We start from the raw sequence: 25,594 nt of genomic DNA on the forward strand, positions 1-25,594 counted from the left end.
TGCTGTTTCCTTGCTTGGAGCTTTCCCTTGGCTTTTCATTATCTTGAGATCAGGTTGAAGTTCTTACTGGGACGTGACCTCCATGACCTGACTCCTCCCCCTTCCGCATCCCTAACCTATCTCTCTATTTTGATTTTTTTTACTTGATGCCTCAGACTTGATGTTTCAGCAACTGCTTGACCCTCTCCGCTTTGGCAATTTTCACTTAATCTGGGGGAAGTGAGGGGCTTTCTGCGATGTCCTCTCTTGGATATCCCTCTGACCATCTCTGTCTAACTCCAGTTCATCTTCTCTAATCCATCTGGGATGGCACCTCTTGAAGCCATCTCCAGTCACTCACCTCCCAGATGGGTGGTACTTAAGCTCTGGGTTCTCCTCTCCCGGAGGCCCCTCCTGCAAGCATTGGATTATCATTTCCCGCTAAACGCACATCTCCTCTGCCCTACCCCCTCAGTGTTTGGGTTCCTGAAGGGTACGGAATCGGATGATTGTCTTCGAAATAGGACCACCATCCGTGTCTTCCCCATGACTCGAGGGTTTGTAGCTTGTGGGGCAAATTGTGGGAGGGGCTAGATAGTTACCCGAAGCTTCAAAGGACACAACTGTTGTCTCCTGGTGGGGTGGGGTGAATTTTCGATAGGAGGGATTAGAGAAACAGGAAGTAAAGATACTGCTTGGAGGTATCATTCCACCACAAGTCCTGTGAATGGTATCAGTAAGGGGAAAGATAACAGTATCAGAAAGACCTTGTAGAATTGGCAAGCCCCAGAGTTCCGGCTGGAAAGTTAGTAGGGCAGAGTTCCTCAAAAAAAAAAAAAAGGAACAAAAAGCAAAATCCTGGTTTCCAGGTAGTCACCCTGGGCCGTTCATGCAGTCTCATCTGGTTCCAAGAGAGAGCACTGCTGCCCATCCAGTCCTGCTGGTAGGACCTCTTCCTGGCCTACTCTGCTGTCTTTAATTTGATCTAGGCTGCTGCTCAGCAATGGGATTAGGAGGGAAAAAAAAGAAAGAAAGAAAAAAAAAAAAAACCTGAGTATAAGGAAATGAAAGGTTAGGAAAGACAACAATAGAAAGAAACTTGAAACATTTCTCCAGGTGTAGCTCCCGGCAAACGTAAACAGTGAGCCATTGAGGAGGTATGTGTTCTCTACGGAAAGGTTACCAGGCCCTTAAATCTGGGCAGGGCTGGATCAGTCCCAGTCCTTTTCAAAGTATGCATTGTGTGCTCTGTACATCAGCCTAATTTAGAAGTTAGTTTCTAGAACCACAAAGGATGCATTCAGTCATGCTGATTGTACCAGTGACCGGGAATTAGAAACATTGATGGCCTGGTGTAAGTAGTCCTGTCTTCATGAATGTCATAGAATAGTCAGGTCTACCAGAAAGCTGAGTGTGTGTGTGTGTGTGTGTGTGTGTGTGGCCAGAGGACAACCCACTGAAACTTCCATGGGTTTATCCATTTAACAGAACTTTAAAATGATATCTCTTTGGGGGCACCTGGGTAGCTAAGCATCCAGCTCTTGGTTTTGGCTCAGGTCACGATCTTAGGGTCATGAGATTGAGCCCCATGTCAGGCTGGGCATAGAGTCTGCTTACGATTCTCTCCCTCTCCTTCTCTGCACCCCACTCCTCCCCACCATGAATGCGCTCTCTTTCTTTCTCTCTCAAAATAATTAAATAAAGGGGCGCCTGGGTGCCTCACTGGGTTAAGCCTCTGCTTTCAGCTCAGGTCATGATCTCAGGGTCCTGGGATCGAGCCCCACACCAGGCTCTCTGCTCAGCAGGGAGCCTGCTTCCCCCTCTCTCTCTGCCTGCCTCTCTGCCTACTTGTGATCTCTGTCAAATAAATAAATAAAATCTTTTTAAAAATTAAATAAAAAATAAAATGATACCACTTTTGTATAGCCAGATAATACAAAATACACATAATGAGTTTGGACGTGATTTTTAAAATATTATATCAGTGGTTTGGGCCTTTGGGCCTATTTTTCTTCCATTACAAAAGGGCTTGAGGCTCTTCTCAGGCCAGTAATTTGGGGAAGATTTATAGTTTACAATTCATCATAGCTCTCCAGTACCCCGACTGATGAGTTTATATCATAAAATGGTGAGTTCCTGGTAGAGAAACCTTAGGCAGGTTGCCTACTATTTGCATAATTAAGATCTGCTGAAGCCGTAGGCAGTTTGAGGGCTCATTTATGTTGCTGGAAGCCATTGGTTGTGCTGTAATGTTTGGAACATCTTTACTGGAGAATCTGTGCCCAAACATTCTTTGCCCCCACCCCTGTGAAGGAAATAGTCCGGAAACACTGCTGTTAATTAACTTTTAATTCCTAATCTCTAGAACAACATTATGCAAGACAGAAGATATTGGATTAAAGTATATATGAAGATGTAATTAAATATAAATACCATTATGATTGGTAAATATTCACTGAGCTTAACATGGCTTGAATTCTGGCGGAAAGGATTAATGTAGCTACGATTTCAGAACTGGCAAGACCATTTGTCCAACATTCTTTCAACCTGCCATCACTGTCTACCGACTGCATAAGACAAGTATTTTCTAGAAGCCATAGTTGCCTTTTTTTAAGCAAAAACATAATAGTGCATTTCAATGACTCTTTAAGGAACACCATAAATTATTTTGCATGTCAAAGCCCTAGTAGATGTATAATTGATGTCAAAATTGTCTCTGTAACATGAGTATCTCTACACCAGCTCTCTGAACCATTACAACAGCATCTCCTTCCATCTGCCTTTGAGTGAGTCCACATGATACTTAACGAAAAGGACTTGGGAGTCAGACCAAAAAAGTTGAAGTCCTGACTCCCATTATTTGCTAATTATGTGATATTGGCCTTAGTGTGTGCTGACCCTCAGTTTACCCATCTGCAATGATGGGAATAATAAATAACACTTAGTTCCCAGAGAAGTTAAAAGTATTAAGGAAGATCATGTGTATAGTGCAATGCTGTTCTCGGACAGAGTCCCAAAATCTGCTGGAAGGCCTGGTGAAGCAGAATACTGCCCCCACCCCCGCCCCGAGTTTCTGATGGAGCAGGTCTGGAGCAAGCCCTAGAATCTGTATTTATAACAAGTTCCCAGGGGATCCTGATGCTTCTTGTCTAGGAAGCACACTTTGAGTACCGCTGCTCTAGACCCTCTTTTATGGAGACTGGCCCATTTATAGATCTGTAGCAAATGTTGGTTGTGTTGATTTCCTCCAGACACTCTCCTTGACTGAGGAAAAAAGACAGCCACCAGGACAAAGGGAAGTGAGAGTGTATAAGGAAAAACTGGACGGTGTTGATTACATGTAGAGGATGTTTTAGAGGTGGTGTACAAAGAGCTAATGGGAAAGTGCTGTTGAGCAAATAACTCCAGGGCTCAGGAATGAGACAAACCTGCTGATGAATTTTAGCTTTGTCCCTTTTAGCTTGGTGATCGTGGGTAACTCTGACCTCAGACTCCTCATCTGTACCATCCGGATTAACACAGCTACTTAATAAGTTGTTCTGAGGAGGGCACCTGGCTGGCCAGGTTGGTCGAGTATGGGACTCCTGATCTCAGGGTCATGGTTCAAGCCCCATGCTGGGTGTAGAGATTACTTAAAGCTTACCCAAATTTTTTAAAAAAAATCAAGTTCTGAGAATTAAAGGAAAACGTTGAGTGTAAAGTGACAGGATAAGTGTTCATCTACTTAGTAATACGAATATACATAAAGAAAACCTTAATGTGACCTCAAATTCTTAAACTAAGGAGATCCTCAAGGTGTTAAATAAAATTAATTTAAGTATCTTTTTACAAAAGAATATCTATTCTATGACTCCACCACCATGTACAACTGGATATAGATATATACCCAAAGAGAACCAGGAGGAGGGGTGCCTGGGTGGCTCAGTGGTTAAGCGTCTGCCTTTGGCTCAGGTCATGATCCCAAGGGTCCTGGGATCGAGCCCCACATGGGGCTGCCTGCTGGGTGGGAAGCCTCCTTTTCCTTCTTCCACTCCCTCTGCTTGTGTTCCCTCTCTCAGCTGTGTCTCTGTCAAATAAATAAAATCTTAAAAAGAAAGAAAGAAACCCGGGAGGAAGTATAGGAAAATGTAAGCAGGTGCACATGTTGGGATGGGCACTTTGTCATTTTAATTTCCCTTAATGTGAATTTTTAAAACCACTAAAATAGCTCCCATCGTCCTTGTTATGGCCCAATAATGGGTCTGTGGATTAAAGGAGCGAGACTGATACAAAGCGAAGGTTCAAGCAAAAGCTTTATTTCGCTCCTAGCATCAAGAATCTAACCGAATGTTTGGGGACGCACCTCTTACAAGAGAGGGCGACCCTTCTCAGTTTCACAGACTAGCTTTTAAAGGCAAATGCCTTGCGGTCGGGCCTGGCCACGCACAGGTGATCAGTGAGATTGTAACACACAGAGGAAACTCCACAGTGATGCTAGGTGACCAATTGAATACAATTTACCCTAGTAGACATTTGACCCAATTTATCACCTTGGTTGGGATTGGCGCCCAAAAGGCTCCCAAAGGGCGGGGCCCATACTCCTTGGTAACCAGGGAGAAAGTATGCACCCCCCCCCCACCATTGATCAGATCTCTCCACTTGGCCTCACCCACCCTTGTATCTGGGCTTTGTTACCTGGAGCTGGTTTCCGGGACTTGTTTTAAGTGAATCCCCTGAGGGAAGGGGAGCAGGGATAGTTTAACTTGAATGAAAGCCTCTTGCTAAGTAGGTCCTTACAGTCCTCATATGAATATTGCTAAGTGTGTATTATCCTTAAGAAGAGTTTCCTTAAAAATCCAAAGGATGTCAGTAGTGTCTTCAGGACTTTATTTTTGTGGTCACTTCAGGTGAAAGGAACAGGAATTGGGATTCATAGGTTGTTTTCTGAAATCGCACCATGTACCAGAAGGGACTTACGTGGTATTTGTTTAGAACATAATATAATTTCTCACAAAGGGAAATTAGCACAGCCAGGACCCAAAAGAAGCGAGAGCTTTTTCACAAACATTCTATACAGGTTTTTGCTGGCGTAGCCACATCCTTCCCATTTTGGGTGTTCAACTTCCTCAAAGTTAAAACAAACGCAGCCCCTCCTAGATACTTAACACAGGATAATTTATAAACCCTAATGTGAAATTCACCGGCAGGCAGCATCATAACCCTCTTGTGCCCACCAGCCAGTTTCTGCAGCTACCAACATACTACACACACTCAAAGCCAGAAAGCAAAATTTACGAAAAATCATTGAATAGATACAATTCTCAGACTTGAGTTGCTTCCTCTTATCAAAGGAAATCTAAAATTCCAATAGTCCAGCCTGGGGCTTTCTGTGTATTCCATGATAATGATTTGCTGAAAAGCGAAAATCTTTTTATCCAACCTAAACTTTCAGGATATATTACATCAACCAGACTATGTTTTCTCCCCGCCCCCCAACCCTTTTTTTCCCCAGTGGACAAAACCGAGTCTACAAACTCTTTAAGCCTTAGAAAGTAAGAGTCAGAATAATGCTTGTTAAGATTTCCCTTCTCTTGGCCTTCCTCTTCATGCTGGGAAAATGGGAAGAGTATGTTACTAGGAGTGGTAAAACCGATTTAGTGAGGTAGACCCTTAACACCTGCAATGTTTTAGAGATAACTTTTGTTCATCTCTTGTTGCTACCAAATATCCACTTCCTCGATTTAGTGGGGGGGAGGGGGCGCCCGCTGTGTGTTTGTGGAATTGACACAAAGATACTTCGCTATCAGCTACATGTAAATGTGTTTACCGTGACCGTGACCACGGTTCTCCCAGGGCCGCCTCTGGTGGCTTCAGTCGACTTGTTAATTTTTCACATGTGTGATTTCATCTGAGATTCCCCGGGTTTCAAGCTTCTGAGCTTGGCGTGAAGCGCCTGTCATCTTGCAGGACTGTGCGGAGGGACCAGTTTTGACATTGGCACCCCAGCCTCCCCCGTTAGCAGCTGGTCTGACCCTGGGGGAGTTTACTTTTACCGACTGGGTCCTCAGTTCGTCTTTGGTTTTGGGACATTAGAGAAAATGTGGAAGGTATTTGGGAATTTATTAAAAAGTGAGATTTGTGTATTGGGCGGTTCTGGTTCAGTTTCACTTCCTAATTACCAATAGGTAGAGTAATGCATTTCACAGCAGTGGCCCTGACTGGCTAGTATTTCTTTTCCAAGATGTTTGTGAAAGAGCCAGAAGAATCTTGGGATGCCTTTGTGGATGACTGTTTTGGATGACCCCAGAGGACACCCCAGAATTAGAACAGCAGGGACGCCTGGCTGCATCAGTTGATTGAGCACCTCACTCTTGATTTTGGCTCAGGTCATCATCTTGGGGGCGTGGGATCGAGCCCTAGGTCAGGCTCCCAGCGCGGTGGGGAGTCTGCTTGAGATTCTCTCTCTCCCTCTCCCTCTGCCCCTTGCCCTCTCTCACCTTTGCTCTCTAAAAAAAATAAGTAAATCTTAAAAAAAAAAAAAAATTAGAGCACGTTTTTGGACTTGAGTCTTTTGGTTTTTTTTTTTTTTTAAGATTTTATTTATTTATTTGACAGAGAGAAAGAGAGAGAGAGAGAATGAGATCACAAGCAGGCAGAGAGACAGGCAGTTCAGCCTGTCTGAGAGACAGGGGGAAGCAGGCTCCCTACTGAGCAGGGAGCTGGATGCAGGTGAGCCAACGGCAGAGGCTTAACCCACTGACCCACCCCGGTGCCCCTTGGACTTGGAGTTTTTTAAACACTACACGCTGCACATCTAATACTAAATAAATGGACCATAAGTGCTACGAGCATGATGTGAATGTTTTATTTTCCTTTTTATAAGTTCTTCAAACTCTAGCCACTGGACCATATAAGAAGGGCCAATGACCTAGATATACGCACTGCAAAATTATTTTCTAACCTCTACTCTAGCCTCTGTCTTTGATTAGCTGTATGACCCTAGGTAAGTCACATAACTTCTTTGGGCCTTGGGTTCCTCCTCAGTAAAATGAAAGAATTGGGCTGTGTGAGATCAAAAAGTTCTCCTGCATTATTTTGCTTTAGCTCTGGCGCATGCAGTGGAAGGGGCAGAAACTTTACTCATTCATTTACAAATCTGCTGGCTGACCTTGTGCAGTTAACTTGTCCTGTGTGGGCTTCTGTTGACTCATCTGTAAAATGGAGACAATACTAGCAACTTATAAGATGATCGAGAGGGTCCTCCCGGCTCAGCCTTTGTTGATTCTGTGACCATTTCCGTTCTGCCCCCTTTCCCAGTATAGAATTTCTGGAACAGCGGCCTCTGGGCAATGAATTTCTCTTCTCTCCTTGTTACGCTCACTATGTCTGTGTTTAGATGCCAACTGCTACTCCTGCCATGACTTCTTAAAATTCGGGCCAGTCATCGTAGGCAGTGGATGGAAGTGATTTTTGTGCTGTAAAATTTCTAACCAAATGAGGATGTTAGTTGCTGAGTACTAACACGTTATCTCCATTTGCCTGGCTGTCTTAATATAGCACATTTCTCCTTGTTCGGGAGCGTATTTTCTGGGCACACCCATAAATACTGAGCTCGAGGGAGGCCAGTGTAATACGTCACCGTGGGGGAGGGAAAGAGGCCTTCTGGAGCCAGACTCCTTGGCTTCAAATGCAGTTTTTCAGATTCCTAGTGTTTACAATTTGAGGCAAATGATGTAATCACTCTGAATCTTGGTTTCAGTACTTGTAGAGTGGGGATGATAATAGTACCAACCCTTGTAAATGAATTACGTGTAGTAAGACATTTTCAAATGCCAAAAGTGGTGTCTGGTGCCTGGTAAGTAGTAATAACTATTAGCTTATTAGTAATAACTATTAGCTTTTTGTTTTTGTTGTTTTATTCCACCCAATTGTCCTCACTAAGAGACAACAGGTACTGAAAAAACACAATTTTTCCATGACGCGAAGGCTTCTGAGATTACCACAAAGGATCTGGAAGATGTTCTAGAACTCCGACAAAATCAGTTTGAGTTTCTCCCTCCCCCCAGCTTCCAGTACTACTCACCTGTGTGGGAACATGAGAGGAACAGAGTAACTGATCGTAAAGCACTGGTTAGTGAGAGTATTTATCGCATGGGCATCATTTGTGGGTGCGCAAGCTCATGCTTAGCTATGAGGAAACACAGGTGACCAACAGCAGTCCTACCTCAGTGTTGACATCTTGACTCTTGAGGATACCTGCAGTTTCCAGATCATCTGAATCTCCTCTCTCTGCCCCAGCTGGGAAAAAAAAAAATGCGGTATTGTTTCCAGCAGAATGAGGAGGCACCAGGCATCCTGAACCAGGATGAAACAGGGTGCCTCAGGAAGGGGCATCTGGTCCATCTCCCTGTCCGCTTCCATCCACTGTGTCCCAAGAAGGACATGGGAAGTGAGGAGTGCGTCAGATGAGACAGACATGGCCTCATTTACCCTCAGAGTCCTCCAGTGGGCCACATGGAATTGAGAACTGGGGTAGAAGGTTGGGGCGCCTGGGTGGCTCAATGGGTTAAAACCTCTGCCTTCAGCTTGGGTCATGTTCTCAGGGTCCTGGGACTGAGCCCCGCATCGGGCTCTCTGCTCAGCGGGGAGCCTGCTTCCCCCTCTCTCTCTGCCTGCCTATCTGCCTACTTGTGATTTCTGTCTGTCAAATAAATAAAATCTTAAACAATCTGACGGGTTTGAAGTGGTTGGGGGGGTGGGAGGTTGGGGTACGAGGTGGTGGGTATTAGAGAGGGCACGGATTGCACGGAGCACTGGGTGTGGTGCAAAAATAATGAATACTGTTATGCTGAAAATAAATAAAAAATTAAAAAATTTTTAAAAATAAAAGAAAAATAAAAAGAATTGTGGGAGAAGGAGTGGGGGCCCCCTTCCCCTTTGAGGGGAAGGGGGCCCCAAATCATGTCTTTTTCTAGCTCGTGATTGGGAACATCCCTTCCATTCTTCAAACTTCCAACTGAGGAATGGTACAGCCAATCTCACGGCAGTGATGGGAAAGGAGGCACGTGTCGTGAGAAGTGAATCATGTGGTCACTCTTAACTGTACCGTGACTCTGTAACTGGTAACTTAACTCCAGCCAGAACTCTGAAGCCCGTAATGCCACTGATGCACAGAAGGTGCTCCCTGAATGTGGTTTTGGGAGTAAATTCTGTTTTTGTTTTAAGTGGACCATACTAGAAACAGTGAAAACTTGGAACGGGCTACTTCAAGAACAAGATGACTGTGAAGCGGAACGGGTAATTTCCTTCTGGAGCTGGAGATATGTTCCCATCACTTAAGTTTAGAGAAACCAAGCTCAGGAAGGTGAAGTGATTGTCTGGGACATGAAGATGGGATTTCTTTCTTTCTTTCTTTCTTTCTTTTTTTTTTTAAGATTTTATTTATTTGTTTGAGAGAGAGAGCACAGAGGGAGAGGGAGAAGCAGGCCCCCCGCTGAGCAGAGAGCCCAATGCAGGGCTCCATCCCAGGACCCTGAGATCATGACCTGAGCGGAAGGCAGACATTTAACTGACTGAGCCACCCAGGCGCCCCAAAGATGGCACTTCTAAGTCATAATATAGTAGTCTGTATATTTAGTACTTCTCACCATTTCTTTCTGAAATACTCTAGATTTTGGAGCAAAAGAGCAGTAACATTTTGTTATGTATGTTATCTAATACTGAAAGTTTAGTCTTAATGATGCAACTCTATAAATGTGTTCCAAATTTATCAAAAAAGGTAATGAATAGTCGTATTTGTCAAATGAAAATCTCTATTGGTCTACTACAGAAGGGAACTTTTCCATGTATCCATTTACCATGAAGGAGACCCGTTCTGTTACACAATACTGTTGAATTTGAAGAAGCTTCCTTTTTTATTTTTAAATTTATTTAAATTTATTTTAAATTTTAGGCACCTTTTGGTGTCCGGTCCCCTGTGTTCTGATAGTTACATCACGTCATGGGTCCATTACCACATTGGCAGAGTCTGACCTGTTCTCTGCCCTGTGGTTTTGCCTCTTCCAGAATGTCATAAAAATGAGATCCTAGAATATGTCACCTGTAGGGTCTGGAAAAGAAGCTTCTTATTCAGCCTTTTAAAAAATCTTAATAAATTTTGTGTGTTCCAGGGTGAATAGTTTGGAGTGCAAACTGCGACAATGGTGAATGGTTTCTTATAGACGTTATGGCCTCATAACAGCTGTTGATAACTGGTTCCATTCTGCAGACTTTCCCCATATTATTTATTTATTGTTTGCCATGAATAATAGAATCAGTTGGATCTCTTATTATTAAAAAAAAGCATGATCATTTTTTAGTAATATTATTCCCTGGGGTAAATAAACTAAAAGTAAATACGGTATGTAGTTATATCATTACTAAGCTTCCATTTGGTAAGGTTCTGTTAGCTTTGACTTGACAGTATCTGTGATTCAGAATACCGACAGTCCCCGACTTAGGATGGTTCTGGTTCTACTTACTCTTTTTCAGCGTTAGGGTGGCGTGAATGTTAATTCTCATTGGGTAGAAACTGCACTTTGAATTTTGAATTTTAATCTTTTCCCGGGCTGGTGCTACTCTGTCCCCTCTCGTGGGTATCAGCGGCAAGCTGCAGCTCTGGGTCAGTCCCCATCTGATGGCAAGGGTCCGCAGCTGATGGCTGACAAATTCTGTATACAGACAACGGTTCTGGTTTTCACTTCCGGTACAGTGTTCAATCAATTACGGGAGATAGTCAACACTGTGTTATCAGATAGGTTTTGTGGTAGATGGTATTGCCCAGCCAGAGGCAAAAGGGGTGTTCTGAGCATATTTAAGGTGGGCTAGACTTAAGCATTGATGTTCAGTAGTTCAGGTGTCTTAAATGTATTTTCAGTTTGATATTTTCAGTTTACAATGAATTTATTGGGACTTAACCCCATTGTAAGTCAAGGAAGATCTGTAAATCATAGGAACATCACGGGCTTCATTGGAAGAATAAGAGTAACAAAACTGTATTTCACTTTTCTTCCAGTAACATGTGACAGATTCACAAAACTTCCATTGTGAGTCTTTTTAGTCAGTCATATGAAAGCATCATAATGAGCACCTCACAACATCCCGGTATTATCTCTTATTAAAAGAACTCATCTGGGGGCACCTAGCCAGTTCAGTCTGTAGACAGCGTGACTCTTAACCTCAGGGTTGGACGTTCAAGCCCCACATTGGGCGTGGAGCCTACTTAAAAAACAAACCAAAACTCATACAGAAGAGGATTTGTCTAGATTTTTGGGTGCCTTGAGAGTTTATCCTTTACTACAAATGAAATGCATTAGTCATTAGTCTTGTATTTAGCCCATAATTCAGAGTTTCTAACATACTGAAATAACTATCATACAAATGAGAACACCAGTTTCAAGTACTTCAGAGTGAGGGCCTCGAAACCCAAGAGCTGGAGACTCAGAACTAGCCCCGTGATCCCAAGGATGACCCAGGGCAGGGGCAGAGGGACCAGGGCAAAAAACCGATGGGGACAACGTTTCTTTGAAGTCTCAAGTTTTATTTTATAAATTTATAAAAATAGCACATTCCTACACATCTGTAACTTTATTAACTGTACACTGAAAATACTCCCTAAACGTAAGCATAAATCTTAGACTCGATCACTGAATTTTCAACTGATCTTACTTGACCTGCACAAGAAAATAGTTACTGCTAATACCCAGGATTTCCACTCTAGTTGCTTCCAAGAGTGACAAGCATTCCCAATCCCCCAAATTATTTATGTGTGTCTTTGTGTTGCTGTGTGACTTGTAATTGTAGCCCAGTGCTTTTCATCCAAATGTTCAGGTTCAAGAGATGTTTCCAGAAGAAATGCTAGGCCTACCCCGTGGCTTTGTGTATTTCTTTAAAAACTGCTACAAACTCCACGGGATTAAGGGTTGGGGGGGAGGTAGATAGAGGATGACGGGTGAGGGTGCCCACATACCAGGGGCACATCCCAAGACTCTTTCTCCCGTGTTTCTTCTCTTTTGAAAGTTTGGATGTTTCTCATATTTGTAGAAGAAGATTGTAAACAGAAGAACTCCTTCTCTCCGATTCTATATCAAAGATTGCTTGCTATAGATAGGTACTTAGTTCCCAGAATTAGCAACCTTTTATGTACCCCAGTACATGTAGCAACCAATGGAACTTACCACTGACCTTTAACTCTTCGGACCTGTCTTGAATTGAAAATAGGATTAAAATAAGACAAAAGTCCTAAGTCCTAAGTTTTTTGTCTGGCTGCTTTTCCGTGGAATTGGAGGGAATGTTTTAACCTTGCAGATGAGTTCTTGATTTACTTCCAACTGGGTGTAGCCTCGTGCCTTGTTTTGAAGATGAAGAAGGCACTGTGTACTGGGCAAGATGAAAATTTGTCTAATGGATTTGGTAAGAACCTTCTCCCAGACAACCAACGAGGTAGCACAGGGCATGCAGTGTTCTGTTTCCTCCAACAGGGAATGATCCTGACATGAAATCCTTTACCATGTAATGGAATGAGAAGGGGAATCAGTCTGGTACATGCTTTTATTTGAAACAGTCATGTAAAATCTAGGAAATGCCCCGTTGAAAGGGAAATACTCCATTGAAGCTGGAAACAAACACATCTAAACAAATAGATCACAGGAAATTAGAGTATGTCATGTTCACATGCTGCAAATAACAACAGAATCTCCCATTTCTAGAATCTGTAAAAACTTAAGTCCTAAGGAAACTGTTTTTGAATTGATACACTTATGAATGTGGTAAACTTGAACGTAAGGAATGCCCAGACACATTTAGAGAACACAACCCATCTCTCTCTCTCTCTCTGTTTTTGGAGAGAGAGCAAGCATACGCATGAGCAGGGGAGGAGGGGGTTGCAGAGAGAGAGAGAATCTTAAGCAAGCTCCACACTCAGCAGCACAGAGCCCGTCACAGGGCTTGACCTCATGACCTTGAGATCATAGCCTGAGCTGAAAGAGAGTCGGACACTTAACGAACTGAGCCACTAGGTGCCCCAACAACCCATACATCTCAACGGTAAGAGCCACCTGTGAGAGGTTATTTGCAATCTATATCCAGTATAGGTTAGTCACCTAGTTAATAGCTATGTGGAAGTCTTAAGGGGCCATGGAAGTATTTATTTGTATAAGAAGATGCTTTATGAAATAATGTTTTTTTTTTCCCTAATTTTTATGGTATAGTTAACATTTGTGCGATCTTAACTTCAGGTGTCCAGTATAGTAACTCAACACTTCTGTATATCAGTCTATCATGACAGGTGCCCGTCTCAGTCCCCATCATCTCTTTCACCCACCCACCCCCCACGTCCCCTCTGGTAACCATTAGTTTGTTCTCTATAGTTAAGATGTCTGTTTCTTGGTTTCTCTCTCTCTCTTTTTTTGGCCATTTTTTTGGTTTCTTAAATTCCACATATGAGTGAAATAATACGGTATTTGTCTTTCTCTGATTGACATATTTCTCTTAGCATAATACCCTCTAGCTCCATCCACATTGTCGCCAAAGACAGGATTTTATTCTTTTTTATGGCTGAGTAATATTCCATTGTAGATGTATGCCATATCTTCTTTATCCATCTTCTATTGATGGGCACTTGGGGTGCTTCTGTAATTTGGCTATCGTGAATAACGCTGCTAGAAGCATCAGGGTGCATAAATTAGCATTTTTATGGGTTTGGGGCAAATACCCAGTAGCACAATTACTGGATTGTAGAGTAGTTCTATTTTTTTTTTTTTAATTTTTGAGGAACCTCCATACTGTTCTCCACAGTAGCTACACCAGTTTGCATTCAGCTTTCGTTTTTGTTCTTTGTACTACTATGCATTATTTGAATCCATTCCGATAACCAGAGTTCAATTTTTCACAAATTATAGACTGATATATTAGGAAGAGAAAAAGGAAAGAGTCACAAGGCAAATGGGCCACCTTGCTTGACAATGCTTAATTTTGGGGAGTTGGAAAATAAACATCTGGTCTCTCTGTACTTTTCCTGTGCTTTTAAAGTCTCTAAAACTGAAAATTGCTTTATTTGGTGAAAAAATAAAATCTCTCCTTAGGAGGCACAGGGCCTGTTGTCTGAGAAGTTAAAAAGTATTATCCCTGGGAAGGGATGTTTCATAGAATATTCTGTAAGAACAGGTGTTCTCAACCCTGACTATGCAATAATATAATATACGCGCATTTTGAAAAACAGCAGTATCTGGGCCTCACCGCTGAGTAGTGAAAATGGAAAACCAATTCAAGAATTTCCCAAAGGGTGGCAGGACAGCCCGATGTGTGTGGGCAGTGATGTATGGAGGAAGGGTCTGGAAACCAAGTACTACACGCTACACGTTGATCCGGGCCAGGTAGACAAGATAAATGAGTGAAGTATGTAGGGGTCATAGGAGCTGGACAGTTCCTGGCTTCTTAAAGTCCAATAAGTTGTTGTCAAGGGACACTGGCAGTCCTAACCTCCATGGGGAACCTTCTGGTTCCTTTTCAGTGTTCAGCCCCCACTTCTCTGAGGGTTGAAACAAATAGGCCTGTGATCAGATGTGGCTTATGAGCTGCCCGTCTGCTGTTCACAACCTGGGGACAAGATCACAAGGATCCTTATGTTGTCATGGTCAGTATCTTGGTATCTTCCTGGCCAGAATATGAACTCGAGCTGTGAATGAGGGTTTCGGGTCTGAGGGGCTCGCTGGGCCCAGCTGCTTGATTAGTGACAGTCTGAGGCCAAATATTAAAAATGGCAGTTGAGGGTCAAGCTTTGGAGGGAGGAGATCAATGTTTTAAACTGGGTCCAGGGGAAGCAGAAGCAGCCATGTAAAATGAGCAGTGGTGTGAGGAGTGGGAATTCTGGTAAGAGGCAGAATGGGCACCTGTGGGAGAGGTTGGGGATGTCGGCAAGTCTGCCTTTGCTTTCATGTGTTGGGGGCTGAGTGGTTGGCGGGTAAGCATCTCAACGTGGCTTGAAGAAACAGACATGGGCAGACAGGTCAAAGTAATCCTGCACCCCCCCCCCCCAAAACAGGAGGTAAACGGGGTCAACGGTGATTATGGAAAAAGCCATCTAGTGGTATTGTCAGTAAAGTGGACAGATTGGAGGCACTCAAAATAGTCTAGGTGAGAGAGGGGAAGCCCCTGAGTTAGCACAGTGCCCACAAAGGGAAACAGCACCATTATAAAGCCAGGGAGGGTTTGTACCAGGAACCACGGGCAGGATGGAAATCAGTTGGGAGCTCCCCTACTGCACAAAATGGCAAAGTCTCAGCTGGAAGGGAGTAATAGTGGATTGGGGTTCATTGCGAAGATGAAGAATTTTGAAAGCTGTCGTGGTTTAGGGGAGGAAAGAAAGGCCAAGTTGACAGCCTCCAAGCCTGGCACTGGTGAACCTGGAGGTCTTTCCATCTCAGAAAAATGGTCCGTGATTAAAAGGAGTGTTTGAGAAGAGTTAAAGGTAATAAGCAGCCAAAGAGAACTGTAGGCAGAGGGTCAGTGGGTCAAGGTCAGCCTTTAGGTTAAGGTTGTATTGAAATCTGAGCTGCTCTGGGTCAAAGATTCTCCATCTTTCTAAACCTGTCCCTGACCTTCCCTGCTCTTCCCCAGAAGACTGTCCAGGAAAGACCTGAGTAGAGGTATCTGGGCTGCTAGTAGAAATATTAATAAGTATAAACCCTTCTGGATACGCTAGGCCAAAAGCTCCAAGAACGCCTCATTCATAGCTTTATCCTCAACATCTACTCTAGAACATAGGAAACGTTCAAGAAAACTGATTGAATAACTGAGTAAATTGTCTTGAAACAAACTCCGTAAGTCACCTAGCATGCCCATATTCCTGGGCAATTCATTTACATCTCCTAGGCTCTGGCTTATACAGCATGCCAATGAGAAGGAATATATTAAAATAGTAAAGCATTTTAAAATTTCTAAAATTGCTTCGAGTCTCAAATTCTGGGTTTTTCTTCCTTCTACTCATTTCGTCTTTTCTTTTTACAACAAAAGAGGAATCAGTTCATTTACGATCACTGGAGTTGAATGCCGGGGTGTCATTTTAAAGATATTATGCTATGATCTCAAAGCTGCAGAACTCTAGAAGCATCCATTAAGAAACCAGACAGCATCTCTTTTAGGAAATTTCATGTGTCAAAAATACTAAGTGATTAATGAACAACTTTGTAGGTATAAATATAAACATACCGTTTTATTGCTAAACATGACCCCAATTGACAATGAGATAAAAGGGTTACAAGTTACTTCACGCTACATTTCCCACTTATTAGGTAATTTTCCTTTTTTTGTTGTTGATAAAGCGAATCACCACTGAACATTGTGCATTTGTCTTTTGTTGAATTATTCTTAGAACAGTCACAAGTACCATGACTAAGTCAGCAAAGCCAGTAAGCCTCAGAGGTTCATAAATAAATGTATGAAAAATATAAAAGCAATAACATTAAAGGTTTTATAAACTAAAAAATGTTCATTTTACACGCAAATATTTGCACATGATGTTATTAATAATGCATACTTTCATGTTCTCAAGTCGGGGCAGTTTTGCTCCTCAGGGGACATTGGGCTGCATCCGAAAACATTTTGGGTCGTCATGGGTGGGGGCAGGAGGTAAGAGGATGGGACAGGTGTGGGGACTGTTACCAGCTTCTAATGGATAAAGGCTCCACATTCTCCGGTGGGCAGGTCAGCCCCCACAGCAATGACGTCACTGCAGTCCAAATGTCAGTAGTGCCGAGGCTGGTAAACTAGCTTCTGGTTATAGTAAAGAAGCAGTCTCTTCCACAGCTACAATGGTCCCGGTGACTTTAATAGATGGATTTTGTTTGCAATTTAGGGAACTATGCCAAGCACGGTGCTAAGCACAAGACATACGTTATCTTACTTAACGTGAACAAATCCCTGTTAGGTTTTGAAGGTTAGTCTGTGATCTCTTAAAGAGATTACGTAATTGTTCAAGGTCACAACCAGTAGTACCAGAGATAAGGATTTGAGATGTGGACTCTGACCTTAAAGCCTGTGCTGTTAATCATTATGTATAAAAAATGCTTAAAGGACCATCTTCACATAAAGATACTTACACTTAAGAAATTAGGTTCCTAGCTCACGTTGAAGCTATTGGTTTAAAGGGCCAGAGGGAATTGGGCGTTCTCGTGGCTTTCTTTGCATATTTCCAGATTTTCCAGAGTTAGACCAGTTTACAGCATGACCTTAATGGGTGAGCATTGGGAGACTTGGGGTTGACTTTTGACATTTAAAACCAAAAGCCCTTGTTTATTCAGTAAGTTAAAAAGTATACATCTGAGCTTCAAAAATAAGCAATTGCTGGAATTTGTTAGCAGGAGTTGGTCTCCCAAAATGAGGACCACACTGTGTAAGAACAATAAGGAGAAAGTCAAGTCAACATAAATAAAGCCTGCATTTCAAAGAACCGTATTCATTTATTCAACAAATGCAGTTATTTGACTAATAATGGCTGAGCTCCAAGAAAAACATTCTTGGTTACTCTGTAAACGTATCTCAAATCTTTTGTTTAAATAAGCCTATGAAGAGCAAATGAGAGAATTGGAGTTGATAGTTTAGAATGGTTTTTTCGGATAATACTAGTGTTGTCTTTTTGCCCCAACCTAGAAATAATGCAAAAGAGACCCTTCCTAGGACACGGGTGAATTGAACGTAGACTTTATCCGTATACCCCAAAACTGCGCTCCTAGTGAGAATAATCATAATCATATCCGCAATAATAAAAACACAGTCATCTAGTCCAGTATTTTTTTTTTAAGATTTTATTTATTTATTTGACACAGAGAGAGAGATCACAAGTAGGCGGAGAGAGAGGGGGAAGCAGGCTCGCGGAAGAGCAGAGATCCTGATATGGGGCTCGATCCCAGCACCCTGAGCTGAAGGCGGAGGCTTAACCCACTGAGCCACCCAGGTGGCATTTTTTTTTTTTTAAGATTTTTATTTATTTGTTTGACAGACAGAGATCACAAGTAGGCAGAGAGGCAGGCAGAGAGAGAAAAAGGGACGCAGGCTCCCAGCTGAGCCGAGAGCCCTCCACGGACCCTGAGATCATGACCTGAGCCAAAAGCAGAAGCTTTAACCCACTGAGCCACCCAGGCGCACCCTAGTCCAGTATTTTTAAAATAGCACTTTTCCCCATGAGTGGATCCAGAAATCACTTCAGTAGGCTTTGACCAGAATATGAAAAAATAACACCAAATAAACAGGTGCATGACACATATGTACGAGTGTGTGCCTGCGGTGGTATAAATTGTTTTTCTGTGGATTGCAGTCTGAATGTTTGAAAATCCTCCGATCTGTTCTAGGCTTCATTTGACAGGTGAGTCTACAGTCTTAAGTGATGGTTCCAGGGTACACAGCCGGTTAGCGACAAAGCTGACAAAGCTGGGGTGAGAACGAATTTCCCCAATCGCAGTGGGAAATTGTGTTCCACGGGTGCTGGAGCATCTGCTGTGGGTTGTCCCTGGGAGAAAATTATGCTTAGTAGATAATTTCAGGAAGTAGAAGGAGCATCGGATGTCAGCGCAAGTGATGCGGCCAGTAGCTTTGGGGTCTCCACGTATGTTTTAACCCAGGCCGCATTAAGTCACTGGGTAGTAGGCACACGGTGCATTCAGACCACTCAGTCTCTCGCTTGCCATCATTCCCTGACAAAAATAATCAAGCGACACCTGCAGAGTATTCACACTGAGTTGACATTTGAGCTGTCGCCAGAAGCCCTGTGGAGGGTTATCAAGCGAGTTGTACCAGGCAGTACCCACGTGGCAAATAGGTGACTGATGGCCTCTTAAGCAGTTGCTGTAGGGTGAACCGAAACAGGTTGGCCTCGGCCACGAGAGGACAATAAATACTCTTTGATACCGAGAGGTAGAGCATGATTGTACCTTCATCGTACAGTGACCTGTTGGGAAACCAAGGTGGCAAGAGGCCTGTCTTAGCCACACCGTATGGGCAGCCCTGGAGACTGAGTTGCTGGGGGCAACCCTTGCGTGCCTCACCCGTTCAGTCCTTTAACATTGACTGAGAATCCCCCATGGGCCCCATGCTGTGAGGTCAAGGCTCCCTGAGGACCGGTCTTCTGCTCAACATAGCTCTCCCCCACACGAGAGGGGGCTGATGGTCTTCAGGAAAGTGATTTGAGTGGTCTACTCAAATGCCTGCCTGTGTTCCCTGCGGTGCAGACAGGTTTGCAAACTTAACCAAAGGATGGAAGGTACATAGTACCAGATTTCTTCACCAGGGCAAAATAATGGGGAAAAGGAGAAAGAAAAGGTAACCAGAAACTTGGTGAAGGCTGAGGGAAAGACTTCAAGGAGAGAGGAGACAGAAGCTCCGTCCTCTTTGCAAGCTGGTTATGGCCCAGGGCTGCTCAGGCTCAATCGCGTGCTGGGATGCTTTGGGGATCTTGTGAGGGTGCAGATTCTCGGGCAGGATGGCTGATTTGGCATCTCTAACAAGCTTCCAGGGGACGCCCAAATTCCCAGTCCAACAAAGCCAGGGGCGCTGCCCACTCCTGCCAGGTATTTCTGGGCCTCGGAATTCTTTGCAAGAAAAGACAGAGTAGAGTTCGACTTTGTCCCTCTCTCTGATTCCACTTGGAAAAATGTAATTTTTGTCTGCACACATATGAGTAATATTTAAACAGACATGTTTGAGACTTGTCGATAAACAAAGTATGGAAGTTGAGGCCTGGGGTACCTGGGTGGCCCAGTCAGTTTAACGGACTAATGTAGTCTGCCTTCGGCTCAGGTCAGGATCCCAGGGTCCTGGGATGGAGCCCCACTTCAGCCGGGCGCTTGCTTCTCCCCCTAGCTTGGGCTCGCTCTCTTTCTCTCGCTCTCTCTCAAATAAATAAATAAAATCTTAAAAAAAAAAAAATGGAGGTTTTTAATTCCATGAGCAGGAAGTTCACATGTGTTGTGTTTTAGTTTTTTTATTTTTTAAAGATTTTTATTTATTTGAGAGAAAGAGGGAGAGAGCATGTGCCTATGGGTGGGGGTGGGAGGCACAGAGGGAGGCACACAGCAGACCCCCCGCTGAGCAGGGAGCCTAACACGGGCTCGATCCCAGGGCCCCGGGTTCATGACCTGAGCCCAAGGCAGGAACTTAACCGACTGAGCCACCCAGGCGCCCCTGTTCTGTGTTTATTGTAAAGACGGCAGTCATTAATTATAAATGTCACCATCTTATTTCTAGAATAATGGAGTGTGTTTCCGAGGAAGAGTCAGTTTGTGATGATCAATATTCATGAGAATGAAAGAGGAAAAAAAATCGTATCCTTTAAAAGACATAATCGCGTAAAGGAGGGTAGGGACTTTTTGTTACGGCGATGTGTTCGCACTTTTCTGCTGTAGCTTGTCACCAAAATAGACTTGTAGAAATTACATTCATGTCCGCTAATCTTGTTGATAACAAGTAAATATACCAGATTATCTCTATGTTTTTTGGGGTGTCCGCCCCTCACCCCCCAACTTAACCAAGGCAAGTTTTATTCTAAATTCTTTTAAAATGAGTACTAAGAACAAAATAAAGAAGCTTCTCTTGGGAAAGGCATGTGCTAATGTAATTTTTAAAGTAATTAATGCAAATCAGAGCAACAGGAAGAAATATTGCTAAATAAATGGTATTTTTCTTGGGGACTACTCAGTATTTATAAGCAAACTTTTCAAGTTTGGCAGAGAGAAAAAAAAGGATCTGTCTTGTAGCAAGGCCTTAGGAGTAGGGATCCTGCCATTTACAGGAAGGGCTGTGCAAAATTTAATTTTAGTTGGGAGACCTGGGTACAATTCTTGATTTAGGTCATCATATAATTACCATGTGACACCAGGGCAAAAGAACAGAGCTTTTTTTCTTCTGAACATGCACATTTTTATTAATGTTCTTAAAGAGGAAACATGTTCATGCACCTAATCCAATTAAACTTTCTGAAAAGTATTGGTCTTGTCTAGTTTTTTTTCTTATTAAAAAATATCTATCATCCTGGATCATTTTTTTCTCATTAGTATGCATATTAGTTTTTTGTTTGCCGTTGTAACAAACTACCGCAGACTTAGCAGCTGAACCAACGCAAATGTATTATCTTACTAGGAAAGAAATCTGACACACGTCTCACCAGACTAAAACCAAAGTGTTGGCTGGGCTCCATTCCTTTCTGCAGGGTCTGAGCCTTTTCTAATGGCCACCCGTGTACCAGCTGTTCACCTGCCTCTTCCACTGTTAAAAGACCGTTGTGGTTGCATTGGTCCAGCCTGGATAATTCAGGATAATTTCCCTATTTTAAGGTCAGCTGATTTGCAAACTAAATTCCATTTTGCCCTGTAACATAGCATAATTTCAGGTTCCAGAGATTAGGATCCAGACTTCTTGGAATGCATGTCGTGCGGAGGGGCATTATTCTGCCTACTGGGTCTTCTGAGAAAGGACTGTTAGAATCTGGGTACAGATGTCATGACAGCAGTACTATTAACATCAGAATTATGTTCAGATTTGCATTGCTCACCAGTGAAATTGCTGGAGCTCTTGTAAAACAAAGTATTTCTTCTTTTGTTGCATTTACCTTTGATTCCCATCTACCCACTTTCCAGTAATGGGAATCTTGGAGTAAAACTACTCTATAGGATTAAAATGGACCCTTTAATCTCTGTGAACTGTTCAAAATTTATTTGAGATAGACAGGGTTATACGAAATGGTTTAGCGCAGGGAGTCTTGGGTGGCTCAGTTGGTTGAGCGTCTGACTCTCGACTTCAGCTCAGGTTGTGATCTCAGGGTCCCGGGATCAAGCCCCACATCGGGCTCTACACTCTGCAGGGAGCCTGCTTGAAATTCTCTCTGCCCCTCCTGCTCGTGTGTGTGCACACTCTCTCTCACTCTCTCTAAAATAAATAAGTAGATCTTTTAAAAAATGGTTTAACAGAGCATTTCTTAAATGGGGTAGTTTTGTGTATCCACCGTCCCTCCTGGGGGGCATGTGGCCACACTGGAAGATGTTTTTGATTGTCACGACAGAGGGTTGTGTACTGCTGACATCCGGTGGGGGGGGAAGGCAGGCATGCTGCTGAGTAATTCCGCAACACCTAGGACAGGCCTGATCACAGGGAATCATCCAGGCTAAAGTGTCAGTAATGCTCTGTATGTTCATTCATTGAATGCAAATAAAATAAATTTCTTTAAAATAAAATTAAAATATAAATAAATATAAAAATACACAAAAATAAATAAATAGATAAAGTGTCAGTATTGCCAAGGTGAAAAAGCCCTGGCTTAGTGGGGACCCAAAGCCCTCTTCTCTTTTTTTAAAGACTCTTTACATTTTGAGAAAGTGCATTGATTCCTGATTAGTTCATTGGTCTGCCACTAAACTTTGGGCCAAAGAACAGGGGAAAGAAATAGAGAAGATGGGTGGGTCAGTGAACGTCAGTTTTCCTCATAGTGGGGATCTCAAAGCTCAAACCTATGGCTTGGGGTCAACATTCATCTTCACTGGGTCTTGTTTCCTCTCTCTCTCCCCAGGGCCCTGTACAGTGCTTGGCAACACCAAATGCTCAAGAAGCACTCTAAGGAATAAGAAGAAGAATGTGTCAGGGGGCCTGGCAGGATCAGTCAGTCGTGGAGCGTGGGATGCTTGATCTTGAGGTCCTAAGTTCGAGCCCCATGTTGGGTATAGAGATTGCTTATAAAAAAATAAAAATAATAATTTTAAAAAGGTAGCATGATAAGGGATGTGTATGAGTTTATAAGTGGTGAACAAGGACGCCTGGGTGGTTCAATGGGTTAAGCCGCTGCCTTCGGCTCAGGTCATGATCCCAGGGTCCTGGGATCGAGTCCCACATCGGGCTCTCTGCTCAGCAGGGAGCCTGCTTCCCCCTCTCTCTCTGCCTGCCTTTCTGCCTGCTTGTGATCTCTCTCTCTGTCAAATAAATAAATAAAAATATAAAAAAAAAAATAAGTAGTGAACAAGATATTTCCCTTCTATATGCCTAACATTGCAACCTCATGTAAAGGGCTTTCACTTATTAGTGCTTAGCACATAAATTAGCCTGTTTTCTGAGCTTTCATTTTAAGATACAAGTCATCTGAAAAGTCTTAAAAAGCTGTAATGTTAGGACTGAATGTAAAGTCAGTTGAGGGCCACTAAGAGATAACCCCCAAATCTCCCAACTTTTCCGTCTTCATTACGATTTCAAGCTATGGTATTTCTTAAACTCTATTTTGCACACATTGTAACCAAAAAAATTATGCATATATATATTTTTTTTCTTTTTCTTTTTTTCACTGGTGGCAAGGTGGGGTCATAACCACCAACTATTAATGCCGTAAGCTTTTGAAGTTTTTGCACCCAGGAAGGAAAATCTAATGTGAAAGATAATCTATTGAAAACATAAGCATAACTTGCAGGCTTCGTTGATGAAATGGCACCCATCTCTCTTGGTTCTCATTTCTGCTTTTCTTCTTTATCAACATTGCAGGTGTCCCTGGCTCCATGCCAAATGCATCATGGACCGGTAACCTCAGGGCTATAAAGTGGATCGACATGGAAGATAAACACGGAGGCTGCCATGGTGAGCTCTTCATTCCACACTTTGAGGCCACGCAGTTTGTTGGTGTTGGCGTGAATATTGTTGTGAAATACAGGGGTTCTCACGGAGAACAATCTATGTGTTCTTAGAGTAGCTAGAGGCTTCAGGACATGGTCAATTTAGGTGATTTCCTGAGTGGCTCAGTTGGTTAAGCATCCAACTCTTGATCCTAGCTCAAGTCTTGATCTCACGGTCATGAGTTCAAGCCCCACATTGGGTTCCATGCGGGACGTGGAGGCTGCATTTAAAAAAGAAAGGAAGGAAGGAAGGAAGGAAGGAAGGAAGGAAGGAAGGAAGGAAGGAAAGAAAGATGGATAGATCTCACCGATGTTCTCTAGCTCATGATTATCAAGAGGGGGTAGAAGTGGCCTCAACTTTAAGGATACTTTCTTGCTAGTTTCTGCTTTCTTCTTATTTATTCCTCTTTCTGTTCCTTTTGGGAGTGCAGCGGTTAGGAGGGGCCGGTGGTCAAGATGAGAAGTGATGTCATGTTCTCACCACCAAGCAAGCTGGACCGCCACCCCTACCCTTTACACCAGCTTCTGCTACCCATGCAGCTGGAAGCTCAGGCGTGATGACGGGCAGCACTAACAAGAGATGTCTTTCCTCCAAATGGACAAGAATGAGAAAGTTTAAGTAGTTTTCATTTCTCTCTTTCTTTTTTTAAAAGATTTTATTCATTCATTTGACAGAGAGAGAGAGTACAAGTAGGGGGAATAGTGGGCAGAGGGAGAAGCAGGCTCCCCACCCAGAGGGACTCTATCCTGGGACCCGGACTCATGACCTGAGCCTCAGGCACACACTTACCCAACGGAGTCACCCAGGCGCCCCAGTAGTTTTCATTTCTGTAGGACTTTATAAAGAAGGGCTTTCATCCGCCCTAGTCAACATTCCATTTAAACTGTTGCCTGGTATGTAGCGAGCATGGTATTCATTAACTAGGGCTCACGTAACCAAGTATGAGAGACCGGGTGACTTCAACAACAGAAATTTGTTTCCTCACCCTCCTGCAGGCTGGAAGCTGGAGATCGAGGTGGTGACAGATTTGGTTTCTCCTGAGAGGCTCACAGGTGGCCACCTTCTTCTTCTTCTTCTGTGTGCGTCTGGGTCCTCATCTCCTCTTTTTAACCCCACAGCATTCCTACTGCACTAGGGCCCATCCTGTACGACCTCATTTTAGCTTGAATAGCTCTGTCTCAGACACAGTCACAGTCTGAGGTACAGAGGCAGGGGGCTAGGACTTCAATGGATGGATTTGGGGAGGGGGACAACTCAGCCCATAAGGGGAGGTGGCCTTTGCTCCCTATGCTGACAAAGCTTTGCCACCTCTACTCGTCCATCAGTCCGTCTACGTGCAGTCTCTGGCTTCCCTCTCGGGGACATCTCAACACCTCACGTTTCAGAGGAAAACCTCCAAATGGCTGCCTCTTGGCAGCTCTCCGTTCCTCCCCACCCCCTTCTCCTGTCTCTCTGAGCGTCCGCTTCCGCTGCAGATGGCAAATCCTCATGTCACTGTACAGTCTGCCCCTCAGCAGGCATATTCATGTCTTTACCTTAATCAGCCAACATATTGTCCCCAGAGGACGCCCGTGCCACGTGCCTGCATTTCATCACAGCCCATCCTGCTGGTGGAAGGAGGGTGGAGAAGACATTTGCTTTTGGGTCTCCTGGGTCTTCTTTAGAAAAGACACCATCATCACCATCAGTTGGGGGGCCCAGTATTTAAGTTCCCCGAAGTCCTCCCGTAACCCTGTCACCCTCCTTCGGGGACCGCCGTGGTCATCCTCTGATCTGCTGCTTCTCTCCAGCTGTAACTCGGGAGGACTTCAGCCTCCATGGCAGGGACCCATGGGACATCATGACTTTGTGGCTCTAGCCTCCACCGCAGAGGCTCCTGTCCCCCTGTGCCTCCGTCACAACCCCTACCCCTCCATAGAGCCTTACCTTCCACCTCCTCATCCTCACCTGTGCCCAAGCCCTA

General features: G+C 43.6%; 1 protein-coding gene across 1 annotated transcript in view; it reads left to right on the plus strand.

The window, feature by feature from the left end:
• LOC309864551 (N-acetyllactosaminide beta-1,6-N-acetylglucosaminyl-transferase-like) overlaps positions 1-25,594 on the plus strand; it is a 36,740-nt gene that overhangs the window by 4,735 nt on the left and 6,411 nt on the right. Inside the window, 1 exon segment of the mRNA XM_082730175.1 lies at positions 23,503-23,595. Coding sequence (XP_082586301.1) covers positions 23,503-23,595 — 93 coding nt within the window.

The sequence above is a fragment of the Mustela nivalis genome (genome assembly GCF_964662115.1).
Source record: "Mustela nivalis genome assembly, chromosome: 5".
Taxonomy (NCBI): domain Eukaryota; kingdom Metazoa; phylum Chordata; class Mammalia; order Carnivora; family Mustelidae; genus Mustela; species Mustela nivalis.